This window comes from Gambusia affinis, linkage group LG04, assembly GCF_019740435.1.
Source record: "Gambusia affinis linkage group LG04, SWU_Gaff_1.0, whole genome shotgun sequence".
NCBI lineage: Eukaryota > Metazoa > Chordata > Actinopteri > Cyprinodontiformes > Poeciliidae > Gambusia > Gambusia affinis.
Window position 1 is genome coordinate 29,029,152 of NC_057871.1, and position 18,640 is coordinate 29,047,791.

The 18,640-nt window shown below is 40.5% G+C and overlaps 2 protein-coding genes across 9 annotated transcripts in view; both read right to left on the bottom strand.

Moving 5' to 3' along the window:
* Positions 1-479: 479 nt before the first annotated feature.
* On the bottom strand, positions 480-14,140 carry tmem192 (transmembrane protein 192). 3 transcript variants are annotated; one of them, XM_044115735.1, is made up of 6 exons: positions 13,994-14,140; positions 12,305-12,457; positions 11,928-12,189; positions 10,950-11,072; positions 3,032-3,137; positions 480-1,033 (listed from the first exon to the last, which is right to left on the bottom strand). In XM_044115735.1, exons 1-6 carry the CDS (start codon positions 14,021-14,023, stop codon positions 919-921), a joined length of 789 nt encoding a protein of 262 aa, XP_043971670.1. In that variant the 5' UTR covers positions 14,024-14,140; the 3' UTR covers positions 480-918. The 3 variants fall into 3 exon arrangements, with proteins under 3 accessions (XP_043971670.1, XP_043971669.1, XP_043971671.1); XM_044115734.1 differs by having other exon boundaries at positions 12,305-12,460; positions 13,994-14,125; XM_044115736.1 differs by lacking the exon at positions 13,994-14,140 and adding an exon at positions 13,863-13,951 and having other exon boundaries at positions 12,305-12,460.
* A 1,034-nt stretch (positions 14,141-15,174) lies between these two features.
* The window catches only part of LOC122830401 (LIM and calponin homology domains-containing protein 1-like), a 37,020-nt gene continuing 33,554 nt past the window's right edge, over positions 15,175-18,640 (bottom strand). For all 6 annotated transcript variants that reach the window (XM_044115727.1, XM_044115728.1, XM_044115732.1 and 3 more), the window contains 7 exons: positions 17,845-17,937; positions 17,541-17,751; positions 17,350-17,449; positions 16,796-16,870; positions 16,602-16,710; positions 16,239-16,341; positions 15,175-15,573 (listed from right to left, as the gene is read on the bottom strand). In XM_044115727.1, the coding sequence (XP_043971662.1) occupies positions 15,548-15,573; positions 16,239-16,341; positions 16,602-16,710; positions 16,796-16,870; positions 17,350-17,449; positions 17,541-17,751; positions 17,845-17,937 (717 nt within the window). In that variant the 3' untranslated portion in view covers positions 15,175-15,547. The remainder of the gene's footprint in view (positions 15,574-16,238; positions 16,342-16,601; positions 16,711-16,795; positions 16,871-17,349; positions 17,450-17,540; positions 17,752-17,844; positions 17,938-18,640) is intronic.

Here is an 18,640-nt window from a genome sequence, read left to right on the forward strand (position 1 = left end):
AAAGTGTAAAAAAAAACAAAACCCCATAAAATAAATTTTACATTTCAGATAAAAAAGAAATATGTAAAAGTATTTTACCCAGAACTCCTTAAGTGGAATATTTTTAGCCTCACCAGATTCAAATTCTGGAGAAAACAAAATAAAATAAAAAAAATATTTCATGTTCATATTAAAAGATATAATTTTAGCAGGTGCAAGCTTTGTTAGAAATATTACAGTACACCAAGGAATGTTGTTACTGCATTTTAGGAAATCAGATGTTTATTTTCTTATTAAAAAACAGAATTTAAATATTTATTTGTGTTTTTTAAGAGGTTAGGTGAAAAATGTGAAGAATGTGTCCATTACAAATTGCCCGTATCCATGTAGACATGGCGGCCTCCATGTTACCATGGCTTTAAAAACTGAGCATATGAAGCACAATAGTCCTGCTATTGCTGCTGCAGCTGATCTAAAGTTCAAGTTAAGACGAAAGGAAATAAGAAAAATCAAAGATTTTATTGATTCACAGACTTAACGACAAAACATGTAAGAAAAGTAATGCGAGCGATAAACAGTGCATGTTGACCCAGGTAGATGATAACCTCTCTGTCCTTTGTGCAGAAGCTCTTACTGCTCTGTTGCTTTCAGAGGAACAGACCAGAGGTCAGAGGTCAGTGAAGCTTGTAGAGCAGAGATAAAAACCTCCGTCACCTCAGATCTGTGACCCACGACTCCATCTCCTCCCTTCACCTTCCATCTTCCTCTTCCTCCTGCGTTATCAGTCCATCTCGGGTGCGGAGGCCTTGGCGGTGGAGCCGGCCGGCTCGGTGTGTGTGAACAGGTGTGTTTGCTCCACTTTATTCCTTCGGCTCTCCTCTCAGAGCGGTGGAGCGATCTTCCTCCTGAGAGCTGGAGGCTTTCATCAGCAGGGTGAGCTCAGTGCTGAGCGGTGAGGTTGAGCAGCCTCTTGCTCAGTAACGTGTTGTGCTGTTTCAGGTACTCTATGAGGTCGGCCTGCTTCTCCACCACCTCCTCCAGACCGGACAAGCCTCTGAGACACAGGCAGGACATGCAGAGATTCAGTCATCAAAAATATTTTTCTTTCTTTGGACTGTAGCTGCTTTTCTACTCATTTTTATGACCAGCTGCTCCACCGTCTTCTGTAAACCAGGCTTAAGTTTGGTGGGAGTTAGCAGATGCTAAGAACACTTTTCTTCTGTACACACATCTGTCAACTTTAGCATTTTCTTGTTTCCGACTAAGAACATGGAATTTAGTTGTGTTTGTATGAACTTTTAAATTTAAAGGAGCAGTATTATGTATTTTCTAGGCACATAGAATAATGTGCCTAGAAATGCTACCTGCAGTTGCTCTACAAAATGCTGTATATATCAAATATAATTTGAAAGAAATCTGACATTGCAATTTAAAGAGTTGAAATTTGGCCTCTGCCTCTTTAAGAAACTCCAGCTCTTTCTGGAACTCCACCTACAGGAAGTCATCACAACATGGCTCCTCTATTGACCCTTTAACAAAGTTTTAACTGGGAAGCAGCTCCTATAATGAGCTCAGCAGATGTGCAGTTTCACCAGGTGTTTGCTAATTGCTGTCAGCTAGTCTGAAGGAGCTGAGTGAGTTGGACGCTCGGGAGCTTTCAAACTGCAGCTCTAAGGAGCTGCATTTAGGCACCCAAAATGCCTGGGTGCCCACCCAGGCATTTTGCACAGCTGAATTGTTGCCATGGGAGATTAAAAGGTTTCTCAAATATGCATGAAAGAATCAAAGCAAGACTCCGTAATGATTTTTTTATTTATTTTTATGATGGAGCATAACATGATTTAAATCTAAAAAAACAAGTAGTAAATTTTACTACTTGTTGTGGGAAGGACTTCATAACACAACACTGGCTCTGTAAATCTTTACCATGTTTTATTTGTTGTGTAAAAGATTTGATGACAAAACAACAGGACACTAAAACTAAACCAATGTGACTGTAATGAATGACCGATCCAGTGGATTCCCTCTCTGTGGGGGTCAGCAGGTCAGAAAATGTTGTGCAACATATGACAGTAAAGACGCATCTGGAGGTTGCATTTCTCCTACTGGTCACAGAAATATTATATTTAAGCTCCTTTTGCAGAATTCATCTTTTACATACCCAGGTTAAAACTCAGGCTTATTTGTAAGAATGAATGAATGAATGAATGCTAGATTAAACTGACACTGATGAAGTTGGATTTTCTTACAGGACACAGATTCTCATTAAGATTTAAAATCCAAATCTTCTTAAGGGAAACTGCAGATGTTCATTTTCTAATCTGAGTGAATGCTTTGGGTTGTCGTCATGGTGAAAGAGGAAGCTTTAGTGTCAACATGGCTCTGCCTCGTTCTGAAGAGTTAGCTTATCCTGATCTATCCCTGTTTTCTTTTTTTTTTTTTTTTAAGGTTTTATTGGCTGTAGTGGCCTTTATGCAATAGCGAATTGACAGAAAAGTGGGTAATGAGAGAAGTGGGAAGACATGTGGCAGGGGTCACCAGTCCAGGAATCGAACCTGCGACAGCCGCATCGAGGACTAAGGACTCCATATGCGAGTTGTACTTAACCCCTCGGTCACCACAGCACCCCGTCCTGATTGATCCATCTCTGGAGTTCTGCTGCTGCAGGCTAAAGCAGCTGTAGGACAAACAGACCACTTTTCCCTCAACCTGCTACTTTCTTCTCCTACAACTCTGCAATTTTCATTATTTTCTGATATTTCAACTGTTATCTGTATATTTATAAAATGACCTGACCTTGTGGTGCGAGTGTGTGTGTGTTTTGAGCACACTTTCTATGATTGTCTCAATCATAGAAAGTGCTCCTTGGTCAGTTCTTTTGCTCCATCTTCTCAAACTCCAACCAATTTCAGTTTTTGTTTTTTTGTTGTTATTTAGTTACAACAAACTGAACTGAACAAGCTGAACTTGCTGAATGAAAATCCCCCCCAATTAAATAACCTGATTTTGTGGTGTGTGTGTGTGTGTGCGTGTGTGTGTGTGAGCGGTGTACCTGAAGCCGGTCTCTGTCGGCAGGCTTGTGACGCTGTATGTGTGTGAATGCTCCTCTTGGCTCACGTCTGGTGCAGCTCGCTGTCTGTTGAACTGCATTACTTTGACTATAAAGAAAAATCCACACACACACACGCACACACACAGCAATACATTTAGAGGCTTCAGGTTGTAATCTGAGTAAATGAAGAACATTAATAACTGTGCTTCCATTGACAACAGAATTGAGAAAACAGAATTCACAAAAGTGCAATGGAAACAGTCAGATGATGATGCTACTGGGGAAAAGATGAAGAAGACAACAGGAAGTGGCAGAAGGATGAAGAAGTTTCTTAATAATTTATTCGCATGTGATTTTAATTTTAGTCGTTGCTTATTTAATAGAAACACGGCAACTGCGTTTCTTTCGACATTAGTGGAACCTAGACAAAGATTTGCACACATTTGTGATGGAAAGGCGGCTAATGAGAGACTTCCAACTGGGTGTGAAACGATTGGTCTGGTCTTCATTCAGTCTCACGTGAACCGTTACATCCTACGCTCAGGAGTCGTCGTCCTCCGCTCCCCAGCCTCCAATTCTGACGCCCTGAGCGTCCACCTTAGCACTCGGGGCGTGGCTCATGGCGAGGTGTGGGAACAACCGCAGCACAAACACACGACGCCGTTGCCGGGGACCGAGATAAGAACATGAAGAGGTGTGGATAAGACTCCAGAGTGATTAGCCAGAGGAAACAGAACCTTATCTTTACCTGAACAGTTCAGCTTCAGAGCATCCACACAATATAAAGAAATACTCCACATTCCTGCATAATGAGGTCCTAAATCTATGTGTGTGTGTGTGTGTGTGTGTGTGTGCGTGTGTGTAAATGAAGCTGCAGTAGGCAAGTATATGAGGCAGAGAAAGAATGCCGAGAAGCAGAGATTAGGTAGAGAACATGGAGGGAGGAAGGATGGATAATGGAGTTGGGATTCAAGTCACAGAACACTTTATGAAACGAAATACAAATTAGCCCATAAATGATGTGAAACAGAAAGGGATGAGACAGAAAACACATGAAGAAGATACAAAAATGTAAAGAAAGATGAGACACCAGCTGAAACCTGTCCATGTTTAGAGAGTCCTGCCAGCAGGAATGTCACCAGAACAACTTCACTGAGCGACCAGGTGTCCCTACAATACGGCTGTTTTGAGATCATTTTCACGTTATTTAGTGGAAATGGAATAATAATGCTGAACACATTCTCAAAGATCAAAACACATTTCATACTTTAACTGGAAGACATTTTAAATATTCAAAATAAACAAACTTTTCAGCAAAATATTGGAGTCAATAATTCCTTAATATTGATGAAAAAGTACCAGCTCCACTGGCAGATTATTTTACTTGTAAAATGGGAAAAATATCTTGTTATAAGTGAAACGATTTGCTGGCACTTTTTCATGGAAATTAAGGAATTATTGACTTAAAACTAACTCCTATATGTGGACAAAAAGAAATTACTTTGAAATTAGTTTTGTCTTATTTGAACTGTACAAAGATTTTTTTTTTCACTAAAAGCTACACCTAAAATAATTCGAGCTTAACATTTGGAGGTGGGAGCATCACATCGTCCCTTCATGCTACATAGAAATGGAGAATAAATAGTGAAATTTACTGAAACAGTCCTGATAAGGATTTGAATGGGTGTGTTTTTTAAAGTAAGACGACTCCAAAGACACACAGCTGAGGAACGTCTCGGCTGGTGTAGGAGAAACAAAACAAAGCTGCTAAACTGTCCCAGTCAGTCCAAAAGGAAAAAGAATGACCGGTGAGGAATTGTGCAGAAGAAGATGTGGAGACAGCTGGTGTGAAAGAACTAAAACCTCTGAGCAGCGCGCCGTAGTTCCTCCAGACCGGAGATCGTGGAGCTAAGGCTTTCTACAAAGTGTATAATTCATCTAAGCTTTCATTTCTATACTAATGCCTTTAGTAGACTAACAATGCAGTCTGTCTGTAAAATAAACACTGTCACAGTAGTTTTAAACCCAGAAAGGCGAAGGCAGAGTGTCAGACGGCTGGCTGTAGCAGGCGGTGTGGAGGAGGTGGCACATTTCACGCCTTCCTGTCAGAGACTCTCACACGGTGAGACTCAGACTGCTCTCATCTGAAGCCTCTGTCACACACCTGGAAGTGCACATTTCCAGGTGGTAACAGTGAAGCTGCAGAAGTGCTAACAGCTAAACGGCACCACACGAGTTTAAACAGGAGACAAAGGAGTCGGAGTACTTTCAGTGCTGCTGGGCGGAAATAAACGGGAATCACAGGCGCGTTGTGGTGGAGGAGTGTGGGGTCTGGGATTCTGTTACGGAGAGAAGCCCAGTGAGGTCGTCTGCTTCCAGGTTTGACACTGAGACGTGGTTTCCTCTCTGAGCCTCTGTGGGTATTAAATCAGTTCAGACTCTAAACTCTCGAAAGTCTTTGCTTGTTTTCCGATTAATCCACTATTCTCATTCTTCAAAAGGTCTCTGTACAACATCCTGTCAAGGTCAAACTCATCAACTGAACAGTCGAGAAAAACACGAAGCCCAAAAGAAAAACCTCAGAAAACCTGCAGATATAACTCAAACGTTAAAGGAGCAGTATGATGTACAATGGACTTTTTGGAGATTTGTATTATCTTATCCCCTCATCAAAACCATACCTGGAGTTTTGCTTTGATTCTTTTATGTATGTTTCAGAAATCTTGTATTTTCCAGCCACACAGAGCCATTTTATAGCACAATCAAATAGTTATGTTACCTTCAGTTGTTATGAAAGTGCTATAGATATCAAATATGACTTTAAAAAAATGCCTTGAAATTGGACCTCAGTCGCTTTACAACTTCCTGCTCTTTCTGAAACTCCACCTCCAGGAAGTCATCACAACATGGATCCTCTATTAACCCTTCAACCACGTTTTTACCAGTGTTTCACTGGGAAGTAACTTCTACAATGAGCTCAGCAGATGAACAGTTCCACCAGGTGTTTGCTAACTCAGAGCTGCAGTTTCAGAGCTTCTGCCTCACAGAGCAGCCCTCCCCTTCAACTCCTCCGCTACGCAGCTCCTTCAGACTAGCCAGAAGCAATTAGCAAACACCCGGTGAAACTGGACGTCTGCTGAGCTCATTATTTGAGCTACTTCTGAGTGAAACGCTGGTAAAAATGTTGTTAAAGGGTTAATAGAGGAGCCATGTTATGATGACTTCCTGAAGGCTTAGTTTTTAAAGGGACAGAGGTCCAATTTCAAGGTGTTACATTACAAAGTCAAATTTCTTTTAAGGTAATATTTAATATACACAACATTTTTATAACAACTGAGGGTAAAATAGTTACTTGATTGTACCATAAAATGATACTCTGTGTCTGGAAAACACACAATACTGCCCCCTTAAAAGAATGACCAGAATGTCTTTATGCCAAGAAGAAATGCATCAACTATGCAAGGTTATGCTGCAGGTATCAGCATCCTTGCTGGTGCCATGCGCCCTGCGGGGCTCACATTAACTCCGGCGCTGGCAGAACAGAAGGATGTGTTCTAAGTGGAGTCCTTTGAAGGCTTTGATGTGCATGCAGCTCTATAGAGCAGAGTGCATTCATGTTAAAATGAGAGGCAGAAACATACAGAGGAGCTCAAACAATCAGCCCGCACTTCAAAGAGCCGCTGAACGAGGCCTTCCTGTGTGGACTTCATAGCTGCAGGCGTCCCATCTAGGACCCAACTGCTGGCGTCAGCGTGAGCTACCATGAAGCGCTGCATGGTTTGACCATGCTGGACCGGCCTGATCTCAGTTGGAATGTGACTGTCAAACACAAACACAAACCCCAGAGGAACACCAGACTGGATCAGCTGCCCTGTAAACACGGGGACAATACCTGGGTGGGTTGTGGGGGGCAGCGCTCCCCTTTGGCTAAATTAAATCCTCTTGCCTCTTATCTTCCCTTCGTGGCCGGCCGGTATCTCCATCAGGCATCTGTGCCCTTCAGCGGCCAAATGAACCTTTAATATGGATTTCCTTTCAATCCAGACTCTTCGATAGCAACATCCTCTGATCCATCATCTTCAGCAGCAGCATTACACGGCCAAAAGAAAAGCTGAAAGGGGAGGCGTCACCTGAAAATCCTGAATCATTCTAATGCTGATCAACCTTATCGTTAGAATGATGATAAGGTTCACATAGAACGTGAACACCGTTCACATAGGACGGGGTTACTTTAACTGTACGTTAAATTAACATTAGATGTTTAAATTTAACTTTAAATATCTCTTGAGACTCTTGTCATGCGACAGCCTCTAACATACACATTTTAATGGCTTTTCAACAGGTACATTATAATTGTAACGTTAATTGAAAATAAGACGCAGTGCAGCCATTTCATTAAACTGCAAACGGCTGCATGACATTTCATCTTCATATGAATACAGCTGTTCCAGGAAGGCCTTAGAGAATATTATGAACAACGATCAGCAGTACTTATATAACTTATACAAGAATGTATGTTTTTTGATTCATATTATACTTTCACTACGTCGTGAAAGTATGAGACAGATAATCTGTGAATGAAAAAATGAAATAAAATAAAAATTGAGCGTCTCTGCCTTTCCTCAGGGTTCTGCTGTCATCTGAACAAATAAGTTGCTCAGAAACGACCAATCACAACCTGGAGGAAGGTTTTAGTGCCATCGCTCGCCCTTCTGTAAGCGCTGCTCAAACCCTGCCCCTGAATGACAAGCCTAGTTAGCATAGTCACAGATTATGACAGATATAGTTTTTCTCTAATGTTAGTCGTTTCTCCACCATTAGCACATTTAGCAACGCGTACACAAGTTGATTAACAGCACTAAGCCCCTCTTCCACATCCTGATTGGTTGTTTGTGATCATGTGCAGTTCATTTCTTCAGACAGAAAAACACAGGGATGAAGGTGGAGTAGATCGATCTTTTCACAGAGGACCAGTCTCATATTAAAGATGGTGATCATTTTAACCAATATGGAGAAAACAGGTTTTTGTAAAAGTTACATACTGCAGCTGTAAACATCCCACAGAGCTCTGATCAATCAAACATGGCTGCCCACATTAGCTAGTACAACTATCACCAATTCTTTCTGTTAGTGCTAGGTTCTACCTGACTCAGGTCGTCTACCATTACAACCACCTCAATGTGGGTTCAGTCGTCACGACGAGACGGCCTAAATTACACGGTGCTGTTGTTTCTCATCGGCCATCAAGCAGAAAAATGTCTGCCCCTGGTTGTTGGACCACTGAAGTTCAGTGTTGCCACCTTGCTTCAGACTTGGAATACGCTCAGTCATTTCAGGACGCTGTTAAAAACGTCTGGTTTGATTCTAGTAACCGAGTCGATCTCGTGAATCAACTAGTGAACAACAAACAGCGGCAATAAAATTCCCTTTTTTAAGAAAACTAATTAAAAATGCTGATGAGTCATAGCAGAGCACTCTGCCTTTCTCTTTTAAATCTCGGGGGAGTGTGTGTGAATGGTGGGCGGGGCCAGGAGCTCACTGAGCTTTCAGGCTGGGGGGGGATCCATGTCCTCTGCTTCAGAGGCTGCACCAACAGAAAAAAACGGCTAGAAGCCGTCTGCTAGCAAGCTTAGGGATACCAACTTCCTCTGAAAGGTTTAATACAAACTTTAAAAAAACTAAAATAAATAAAACTTCTACAACACAGGCGTCAAACTCCAGTCCTGGAGGCGCCACTGCCCTGCAACCTTTAGATGTGCCTCTGCTGCACCACACCTGAATAGAATAATTAGGTCATTAAGGCTCTGGAGAACTGATCTACACAAGAAAGAGGTAATTAAGCCATTTCATTCCAGTGTTTTGTACCTGTGGCACATCTAAAACCTGCAGGACACTGGCCCTTGAAGACTGGAGTTTGACACCCCTGTTCTAGATGAATAATGAATTTTTTTTTTTCTTTTCTTACAGAAAAGTTTCTGTAAATGTTTATCATTTTAAGTGTTGTAATTCTGCCTGTTCTGATTTGCAGAGGACGCTCCAATGACAGATTGTTTCACTTATGGGAAAAATGTCATGTTCTAAGTGAAATATTCTGACAATGGAACTAGTATTTTTCATCAATATGAAGGAGTCATTGGCTTTAAACAACCTCCTCTATTTTACTGAGAAGTTACTTGTAAGTTACTTATATCAGGTGTACTAAGATATTTGCACTAGAAACTAGACTAAAGTACTGGGTAAGAGCTTGTGTTTTTGCAGTGAAGCCAACTAAATGTAACTAACTAGTTTTAGATTTCTAGAGGAGACAAAAACAGAAAAGACAACTGGATGGGTTGGACCGGTTTGGGAATAATCCTGAAAACTTTGCTGGGTGTTTGTGATAGAAGCAAAGAATCAGCAAAGGATGGACCCGGAGCTGAATGGCTGATTGTCATGCTGCTGAGTCTTAGAAAGGCAGGGCGGGTATTGTGATGCAAACATCCTTCGATAGAGTGGGGGAAGTGTGTGCGAGTGTGTGTGTTTGCGCGCACGTGTGTGTGTGTGATTGGTCCTGTGTGTCTCTGTAAAGGGAGTTGATCATTTTCCTGTGTTGGTCTTTTTATACGCGACCTCAAGAACAACAAGCCACATGTAAAATGCAGACAAATATCTTCATTTTAGAGACAATTAAGAAAAATAGCAGGTTACAACTTGGAACAGAAACACTGTCATGGTGTAAACTTCATATACAGACGTAATAAGAACCCCAGCAGCATTTTTCCAGAATCTAATCATTGTCTGCTGCGAGGAAATGTTTGTTGATGCATTTCCATAAATGTGCGCAGAACTTTGTCTATATTCCTCTAATGTTGAAAGAGCAACATTTTACATGTGTGGTGTTTCAATGAAATAAGAAACGCAAGTAAAATCACATGTGAATAAGTTTGTACACATGATAAGTCAATGATAAAAATGCTGTTGTCTTCTTCGTGGTTTGTGCCCATGACTAATGTGATGTGAAAAAAGTGTTTCCATTGTGTTTTTGCAAAATAAACCAAGTTTGATGTGGATTAAAAAATAAAAATAAACATTTAAAAAACATTTCGTCCTGGTGACAAAACTTACTATGGAAATTGCTGCGTTTCCATTGAGTGAAATTATTTTCTTAATATCAAATTACCAAATTATATGGTCGATGGAAACACAACTTCTCCCTACAATTTACATTAAATATACTTGAGCATTTTTACAATTATTTAACTTTCTATGTAGTTATTATTTCTGATGAATAACGATTATAAACTAATGTTACTGTACATAAGTACCATATGGTTGGGTTATATGAAGGAGAGTCAGGCTGTCTCTGAATGAATCAGTTATTATAACATTCAACAAGACGATATAATAATCTTTAGAAGATATAACTCTGGGATAAAGGCTGTGGTTTCAAAATTAGTGGTTTTTTTTGTTGTCGTTTAAAGATGTGAATACAAACCTTTTTATTTCCGAAAGGAAAAACGTGCAAGAGAAAGCAAAAGTCTTGAGTCAACATTATTTCTTTGTACTCAAGGAGACATTTTTCATTTATTTGAACTTTCTTTAGAAATGTAGCTTTTTTTCCCCCCTCTTATTTGGAGTCTCCTAAACTCATCAGGAACCAGCACATAAAACCTTAGAACTAACCAGCTCTAAAGTGGATCTTTATCCACAGCCTCTAAGACATGATTCCTTTTACAGAATTGATGAAAACTTAAAGACGTGGTGGAGGGATGCATCTCTCATGTCCTGCTTCAGATGTAAAAACCTTGAGTATATGATTTTCTAATTGGTAAATTTGCAGTGTTCACCACAGTTTGTCTTCTTGCCAAAAAGCTGAGTTTCAGTCTTAACATCAGTCCTGTGACCTACATTAAGCATCAGCTAAGCGGTTAGAGTTTACCTGTGTAGTAAAGGAGGCATGGCACGGCCACCAGAACTTCAACACCCAGAATGCTGAGCATCACAGAGGCGTGGATCGTCTGAGGAAACCTCAACGCCAGGAGCAGCAGCAGCAGAACATTACCTGGCACACAAAGAAACACGAGCACTTTACTGCCATCTTGTGGAGAAATTGACCCTTTACAGAAAATTTGAAATGTACATATATTGGATGGACTGGCGACCAGTCCAGGGTGACCCCGCCTCTCCGTTGACAGCTGGAGAAGAGCACCAGCCCCCCCTTAGAAAATGGATGGACGGATGGAGTTTAGATTTTATTTATTTATTTTACATTGTGCATCATTTTTATTACACTTCCCAATTTTATGTGACATTGTGTTGGTCTAGATGACATAAAATACCAAAATAGAAATATTGCAGTGAAATTTGTGGTTCTATTGTAAAAAAAAAAGAAAAGAAAACATCTGAATTACTGCGAAAGCACCATCTGCCTTTCCATTAGAAATAAAATTGTGCATTTTGAAATTACAAAAATAAACTCTCTCAATGCAAACACGCAAATTTCAACAACTCAATAAACTCGATAAAAAGATTTTGCGCCAGGATGGTTTTCCAACTGTATGGAAAAAGATGTACAGTATTTGGTACAACCGCAATGGAAACACTTTTTTCTAGTCAAGTGATCAACAGCCGGATGATACTATTACTCCTCTGATTGGCTGACAGATGATGAGTGCTAGCGCCATGGCTAAGTTATAAATATATCTTATTTAGCTGTTTTACATCTCTCACTGTCATGATTTCTAATGGACTTCTTTCAAGAACAAGCTTATTCAGGTGTAATTTTTATTCAGTTTTTTATTTATCGTAGTCACTGCGATAGATAAATAGTGGTTTTTTGACATCAGAATATCATAGACAAAGATTAGCTCACATCTGTAATGAAAACGCAGCTACAGGGAGCTGTGTGCCGTCCCACCTGTTGAATGTATGACGAGCGGCAGTTGCTTGAGCCTCTGCGTCTGCCTGTAGAAGCTCAGGTATCCCCGGCCGCGGGCGCGGCTGTGCTGGTGGTGCATCCAGACGGTGAGCAGCAGCATCAGCACCCACAGGAACACCTTCCCGAACACGATGACCCTGTCGCCCTGCACGCTGCCCAAAATCCGCGAGCACACCTCCTCCTGGCCGAACTTCAGCACGCACAACACGCCCACACAAAAGGACAGCGCCACGTACACAACCTGAGGGCACCAAGAGAACAGACGCAGAAACTGGTTTAAGTTGAGGAATGTTGTAACGACAATGTAAAACACAAACTATAAGAATAGAAAGGTGAGAAATGTGCGCACAACGTACGTGCATTAGAGACAGGAAACCAGCAGGACAGGCTGTTGTCACGGACTGAAACTCTCTCCTCATGGCAGACTGGAGGGCATCAGCGGAGATCAGTGGTCCGTCCACCAGAGAGTCCTCCTCTGTGCTCCGCGTCATGTCTGCTGACGAGCCTGCCTGCTGGAGGAGGGCGCCATCTTGGTCAAGATAAAAATGCTTTTTTCCTCTTTTTTAAAGGTTTTAGGGGGGCACTCGCAGCCTTTATTTTTCAGCGTGCGTGCAGGAAATGAACAGAGAGTGAAGGAAGAAGTCAAGCAGTCACAAGGTTGGGAATCAAACCCTGGACGGCTGTGTTCAAGACTAATGGCCTCCATACGTTTAATGTCCACTCCACAGCTACACCACACCACAAATTGGCCTGTCACGATAACACATGTTGCTGGACAGTAAATGGGCCCAGAAGTTATTGCGATAAACGATGATAGTCGTTTTGAGACCATTTTAAAGTAGTGTAGTGGTAATGGCATAACAAATGGAAATACACCCAATCAAAAGTCGATATAATTTCAATTCTAATGAACATTATTTTAAACATCCAAAAATAAATAAATAAAACAACATAAATAACAAATAACATGAATTATGAAGTGCGTGATGGGATGATGTACTGCAGGTGGGATGTCACAAAGAGCAGGAGTTTCTTAAAAAGCCAAAAGCCCAATTGCAAAGTCACAATTTATTTTAAGTCATGTTTGATAAATATAGCAATTTTTAACCATTGGAACTAACAGTCACTTGATTGTGCTACAAAATGGTACTTTGTGCCTACAAAATAATGTCCCTTTAACTACAGCCTTCAGATTGTCTGCATAGTTGGTTCTGATATTACTGATCATCCTCCTTATCTACAGATCTGTAGATTGAGGCCTGGTGAGTGGCCTGGCCAATCCAACACTAACATCATGGTCATTAAAGCCGGTGTGGGAATTTCTGACTGAGAAAATGGCATGGCTTCCCACCCACCCCCAAAATGTATAAACTTCTTTGATTCTGCATATTTTCCTCCAGACTCTGGGATCCTGATTTCGAAGAGTTATTTTGAATTTACATTTACTTCTGGCTCTGCGCACAGCTCATGTTTTATGAATCGCCTCCTGATTCTAGCTTTGCTTCACAATAATTCTAAAACTATAGCTTGCATTCATTAATGCTAAAGGAGCCCCAATCTCGTATTAAGACCATATACTGCAAACTAACAATCTTTCCAGTCGACTGACATTTCTGATTTGAACACTTGGATGGACATTTTTCCGAGAAACTAAATTTGAGGTTTTTGTTAGTTGAATGCTCTAATAATCAGTATTAACGGGAAATATATCACTGGGTGTCTGAGTAAGACTGAACTTATTCAAACTGATATTGTAGAATCTGATTATAGCCACTAGTAAAATTGAAACTCGACATTAGCCTTAAAAATTACCCGGAAATGACAGATAAATGACAAAGAAAGGGGGTTATAGAACTTTGTGGGTTCTTTCAGGCTGTCCGTCCTCAAAACATAAAAGAGTTAATGAAAACTTACTGCCTCAACGAGCCTAAAATTCACCCTATTTACAACTGACAGGTCGAACTAGCTAACGAGCTCTAAGGATATCTGACTACATCTAGCCGTTAACATGGCAACCAGTGACCGTAAAACGACAGGTTACTTACTGCGTAAAGAGCAGGTCTCGCTGACTCCATGGACTTAAGAGTATATTAAATACAAAACAGACCAAAAACACACATCTGCGCGTAACAACATACTTCTTCCTGATTTTTATTGGCGGTGGGAAAAGCATTACCGCCACCAGCAGGTACAGAGTGGGGCTACATGACTCAAAAAACAAAAAAAACAAAAAAAAAATCCCACAAAACACTAACTACTACTATGTACAATACATACATACACATCCTATTAATTGGTTTCTCTAAAATCTCCTTAAGTGTTAGTGTGTACGTGCATGTTTGTCCTGTCTGTCTCTGTGTTGCCCTTGGTGCTGGGCATAGGCACCATATATATATATTATTTTAGGTCCAGTAGAGTGAAGGAAAGTAGACAAAAACACACCAGATTAAACTGTTTTATTGATAAACATACACTTGTTATAAAAGACAATCAGAGCTTGATTGTTGCACTGAGGGCTAACATGGCTGTGAGGTGTTTACACCAAGCAGACACAGAGGAAAGAATAAATCTGTGAAGAGGCAGCGCTTAGACAAAATAGAAGAGGTTTCAGGACATTTTGATTCGCCAGAAAATAATTAACGTCATGTCACTAGAGAGAGTGGGTTATTTGGGGAAGTAGTGGTTCTTCAGACATTATTTGCTGGTATATAACTGTACTTTGAATCAAATCACACACATGACAGTTCTACATCAGGCATGCACCCACTCACACACATTGTGCCTAGACCCAAAGGTCAAACTGAGTGTACAACACCTCACTATTGCATTCGTTACATAAGGCACTGATTCAGATGCAGTCTGAGAAGAAAGTAAAGCTGAAACATCAAAAAACGGGAAAATACTTTGAGTAATTATTCATCAATAACATGCAGAGCCATTTTTGTAAAATGAAATTTGAAGAACAGTATCTGTAAGTTGAAAAGGATTGTTAAACATTAAAATGATTAGAATGGTGTCAAAATTAAATTAAAGGCTCACTGTCCTTCTGAGAAAACACCACAATAACTTATATATGTTTTCATCATGCAAAACTGTAAACACAAAACCAAAATCATGTGTTAAAAGTTCGGTGTAAGGCATTACAATCATCAAGCTACTTTAGGTTATTCAATTTGAATCACCTTGCATCGCATTTGGAAATAAAGGAGTCGCACCAGTCCAAAAGCAGGATTTAAGGGGCCAACATTTAATGTTCAGCTTAAGGGTTTAGCGTGTAACGAAGGAAAGTTCAGGCATAGATGTACAAACCCTTAAATGTGTTTTTTCCCCCCCATGAATACATCAATACCAGTCACATTGAAAACAGGCGTTTACATGTGTACAGTTAAGAAGTACATCAAAAGTACGTTGTCAAGAGGTTCAGTCCAGTTTAAAAATAAAACAAAGCAAAAAGAGTCTGTTGTTTGTGCAATTCAGAGTAAAAACAGAATATTCAAGAGCATCCAGGCTTTTCCCAAACAGCCAGACTCATGGTTATAGTACTGGAGTTTATCCCGTCAGCGCCTCCAGTGGTGCAGTTCCAGTTAATCACGTGGTTCTTATAGAGGAGTGGGCTGACCTCTGCCTGCAAAAAAAAAAAAAGCAGAAGTTTTGTTACTGTAGTGTTGTCTGCAGCAAGAGGATGTAAATTTCAAATCTGAATGGATTGAAAAACATGACATCATGTGTTTCCAGTTGTGCCTCTAGAGGGCGCTACTGACAATTCAAGAAGAATTTGATTAAAGGTGGTGTTTCACTGATAAAACAATAAAACCTAAAAAAAAAAAAAGACTTTTAAGGAAGAGTTTGCCAAAAAATCTGAAAGTAGAAATCTATTTCTTTTCAAAACAAGTTTACAATTCAGCTGCTGCTGAAGCAACAATTTTTATTCCAGCCTCATACATTTCATCTAAATATTACATTTTCAGTTTGTTATCAAACGTATAAGGGGGCTGTCAAATGAGACTGCGTTTATTCATTTTAAAGTTAAATTGTTTGTTTTCTGTGATGTAACCACATATTTTAAATGATTATTCTCTCATAGTGTGATGGCAACATTTAGTCAAATGATGAAGGCAGTGCTGCGTCTTATCAAGCACATATATAGCTGCTGGATTTTATTACACTTTACTATATTGTTAATACATTTTCAAAGTGATTTTTCTCCTCCGAGAGCAAAAGTCAAAGTGCTGAAACCAGTGTGTGTGTGTGTGTGTGTGTTTTTTTTGATAAATGTGAATGTTCTCCTACCTCGAGATGCGATGTAGCACTCATAACAGCTCAGCAGTCCATTCCGAATCCTGACGTCGGTCCCTGCTGTAGCGTCACCCAGTTGCCCTTTGCATACGCCACACTGAAAAATGAGATATTTTTGATTTTTCATCTTCTTTTTAGGAGTCTTGGATGACCAAGTCAAACATTTTTCCTGCGAGGCTAAATCCCATTTCAGTTCTAGAAGCAAAGCGTCCAGACTGTATCTGTTGACTAGTGGTAAAGGCTTTCAAGCTCTTCAAAATGTAGTTTTAAGGAGCAAATTTAGGCTTAATCCAATCACCCTCTCTATCTCTACCACTGTCCATTTGGACCTGCAGAGAACAGTGGTATGAAACAGACCTTAAAACACTGCATGTGGAAAAACAGGCCCAGAGTGTCAATGATCATAGCAGCTCCTCTTCCCAGAGGTTTGGAGCAGCCCGAACAAAGTCGCTTCCCACTGACACACCTGAAACAAACACAGCAAGAAAACGGTGGGCGTGACCTGCTGACGCCTGGACATCTTCACGTGTCGGTGAGTGAACATTATTTACCTGCTGGCAGATGGAGGCTGAGGTGCTGAAGGGGAGACGTCCTGGTTACCTGCTACAGCATCATGTGAGCCTGATCTGAATTACATTGGGAAAGCAGGAAGTTTTGTCACATTCAGTCTTTGATGACTGTGAGCCACCAAGTTCAGTCATCAAACATAAGCTTCTGGTATTTTCTGTGCATGTTTAGGCCTGAATGTATTTCGTAGATCTTCTTTAAAGATTTCAGGATATTTGCTCTGCTTTTAAGGATAATAAATGAAAGTATTCCATTAACCAGTAACAAAATACTAAGCGTTATTGCTGCTAAAGAAGGCTCTACGAGATATTAAATCATGGTCTAAACTGTTTTTTCACATAGATTTATTACCATGGCTACATGGCAACAGCAGGGAAACTATTTACATTGTTCACTACATGTTAATTATTTTACTACCTGGTAAAAATTGTTATATTCTCATATGAAAAAAAGGTAATGAACTCAGAGAGGGTGCACTTCATTTTTCCATGACTTGAGGCAAACTATTAAAATCTGTGTTTATCATGGTTACATTCACCTTTTGACATTTTGCGTCTGGTTGGTTTGAGGGCTGCGGTCCAGAGATGACGTCTTCCACATTTCCTGTTTCTGTGGGAGCTGTTCATCACATCCAGAGTCTAGCAGAAACACACATCATAACGTCTCCCAATCACTGCGGTTCACACAAACACGTGGACATAGTCCTGAGCATGTGTGCTTTATTCTCACCCTGGAAAAAATGAAGCTTCGACGCGTGCTGATCCTCGCTTCCTGTGTGGATTTTCTGTCCGTTCTGATGCAGAGACACGTTTCCTCTGACTGCGGCGTTGTTGTTTTCCTCGGCCACAGAAAAAGGCGCTGTGGCCATGCGCTCCAGCTGCCTCTGCGCTGAGGCCGAGGGACTGAGAGGGGCTACAGTCTCTTCTAAAATTCGTCTTTCCTGGACGGAGAACAAAAAAGAGGAAAATCTAGGATAAACCGACCAAGACGAAAATGAATTTTGCTTCCAGCGTCTCCATCCATGTGTTCCCACCTCTTCATTGTGCTTCCGCTCCTCCTCCTCCACCTCCAGCTGGGCCTTCTCCCACTCTTTCTTCAGCTTCTCTTGTTCTTTCTGGTATTGTTCCTGATGACAGACACAGTTTATGTTCACTGATAATCATCAAAGGCGAACACTCACTCACACACACAAATGTATCACACAGACATGCAGTTCTGGTCCATTTGTCATGGACATGAACATCAAGGTAAGTTTAAGCTTCCCAATATATAAACGGCTGTTTTTCTAGGATGCAGTAATGATCCAACAAGCAACATCGATGCATTTTTCAAATAAGAACTGAACAGAAAAGATTCCACAAATCTCTCATCTGACACTGGCTAACTTATGGAATACAAGAACTACTCCTTGGCCATTATTTTAAGAAGTTGGCAATATGAAAGGCACCTTCAATAGACAGAAAAGATAAACAGCCAATGATAGTAAAAGTTGCTCCGTGAATTTGGAATAGAACCACGCAAAGTTAGCTTGACGCAGAGAGCAGCTGAGGTGTTAACAGCTAATGTTTGCGCAACTGTAGCGGCTAACCTCAGATAATACAATATACAATACAATACAATAATACAATATATGATATATATGACTAAAAAGAGAGAAAAATAAGTTCAAAAGAACAAGAACCCTGCCCCCCCCCAAAAAAAAAACAAATAACATCTTTGACAAGAAGGACCCAAACGATTCAGTGACAAAGTAGCGTTAGCTGAAATTCATATCTAGCGCATAGAAACATTAAAACAAAGTAGTGATTTGTTTTATGTCGTGATATATA

Excerpts from the sequence above, each read along its gene's own strand:
- tmem192 (XM_044115734.1), bottom strand. The coding sequence starts at position 14,023 with ATGGAGTCAGCGAGACCTGCTCTTTACGCA. Across the intron at positions 11,073-11,927 it reads GCTCGTCATACATTCAACAG|GTAATGTTCTGCTGCTGCTG; the intron begins GTGGGACGGCAC and ends TTTGTGTGCCAG. Across the intron at positions 3,138-10,949 it reads ATGCCTCCTTTACTACACAG|TCAAAGTAATGCAGTTCAAC; the intron begins GTAAACTCTAAC and ends TTTTCTTTATAG.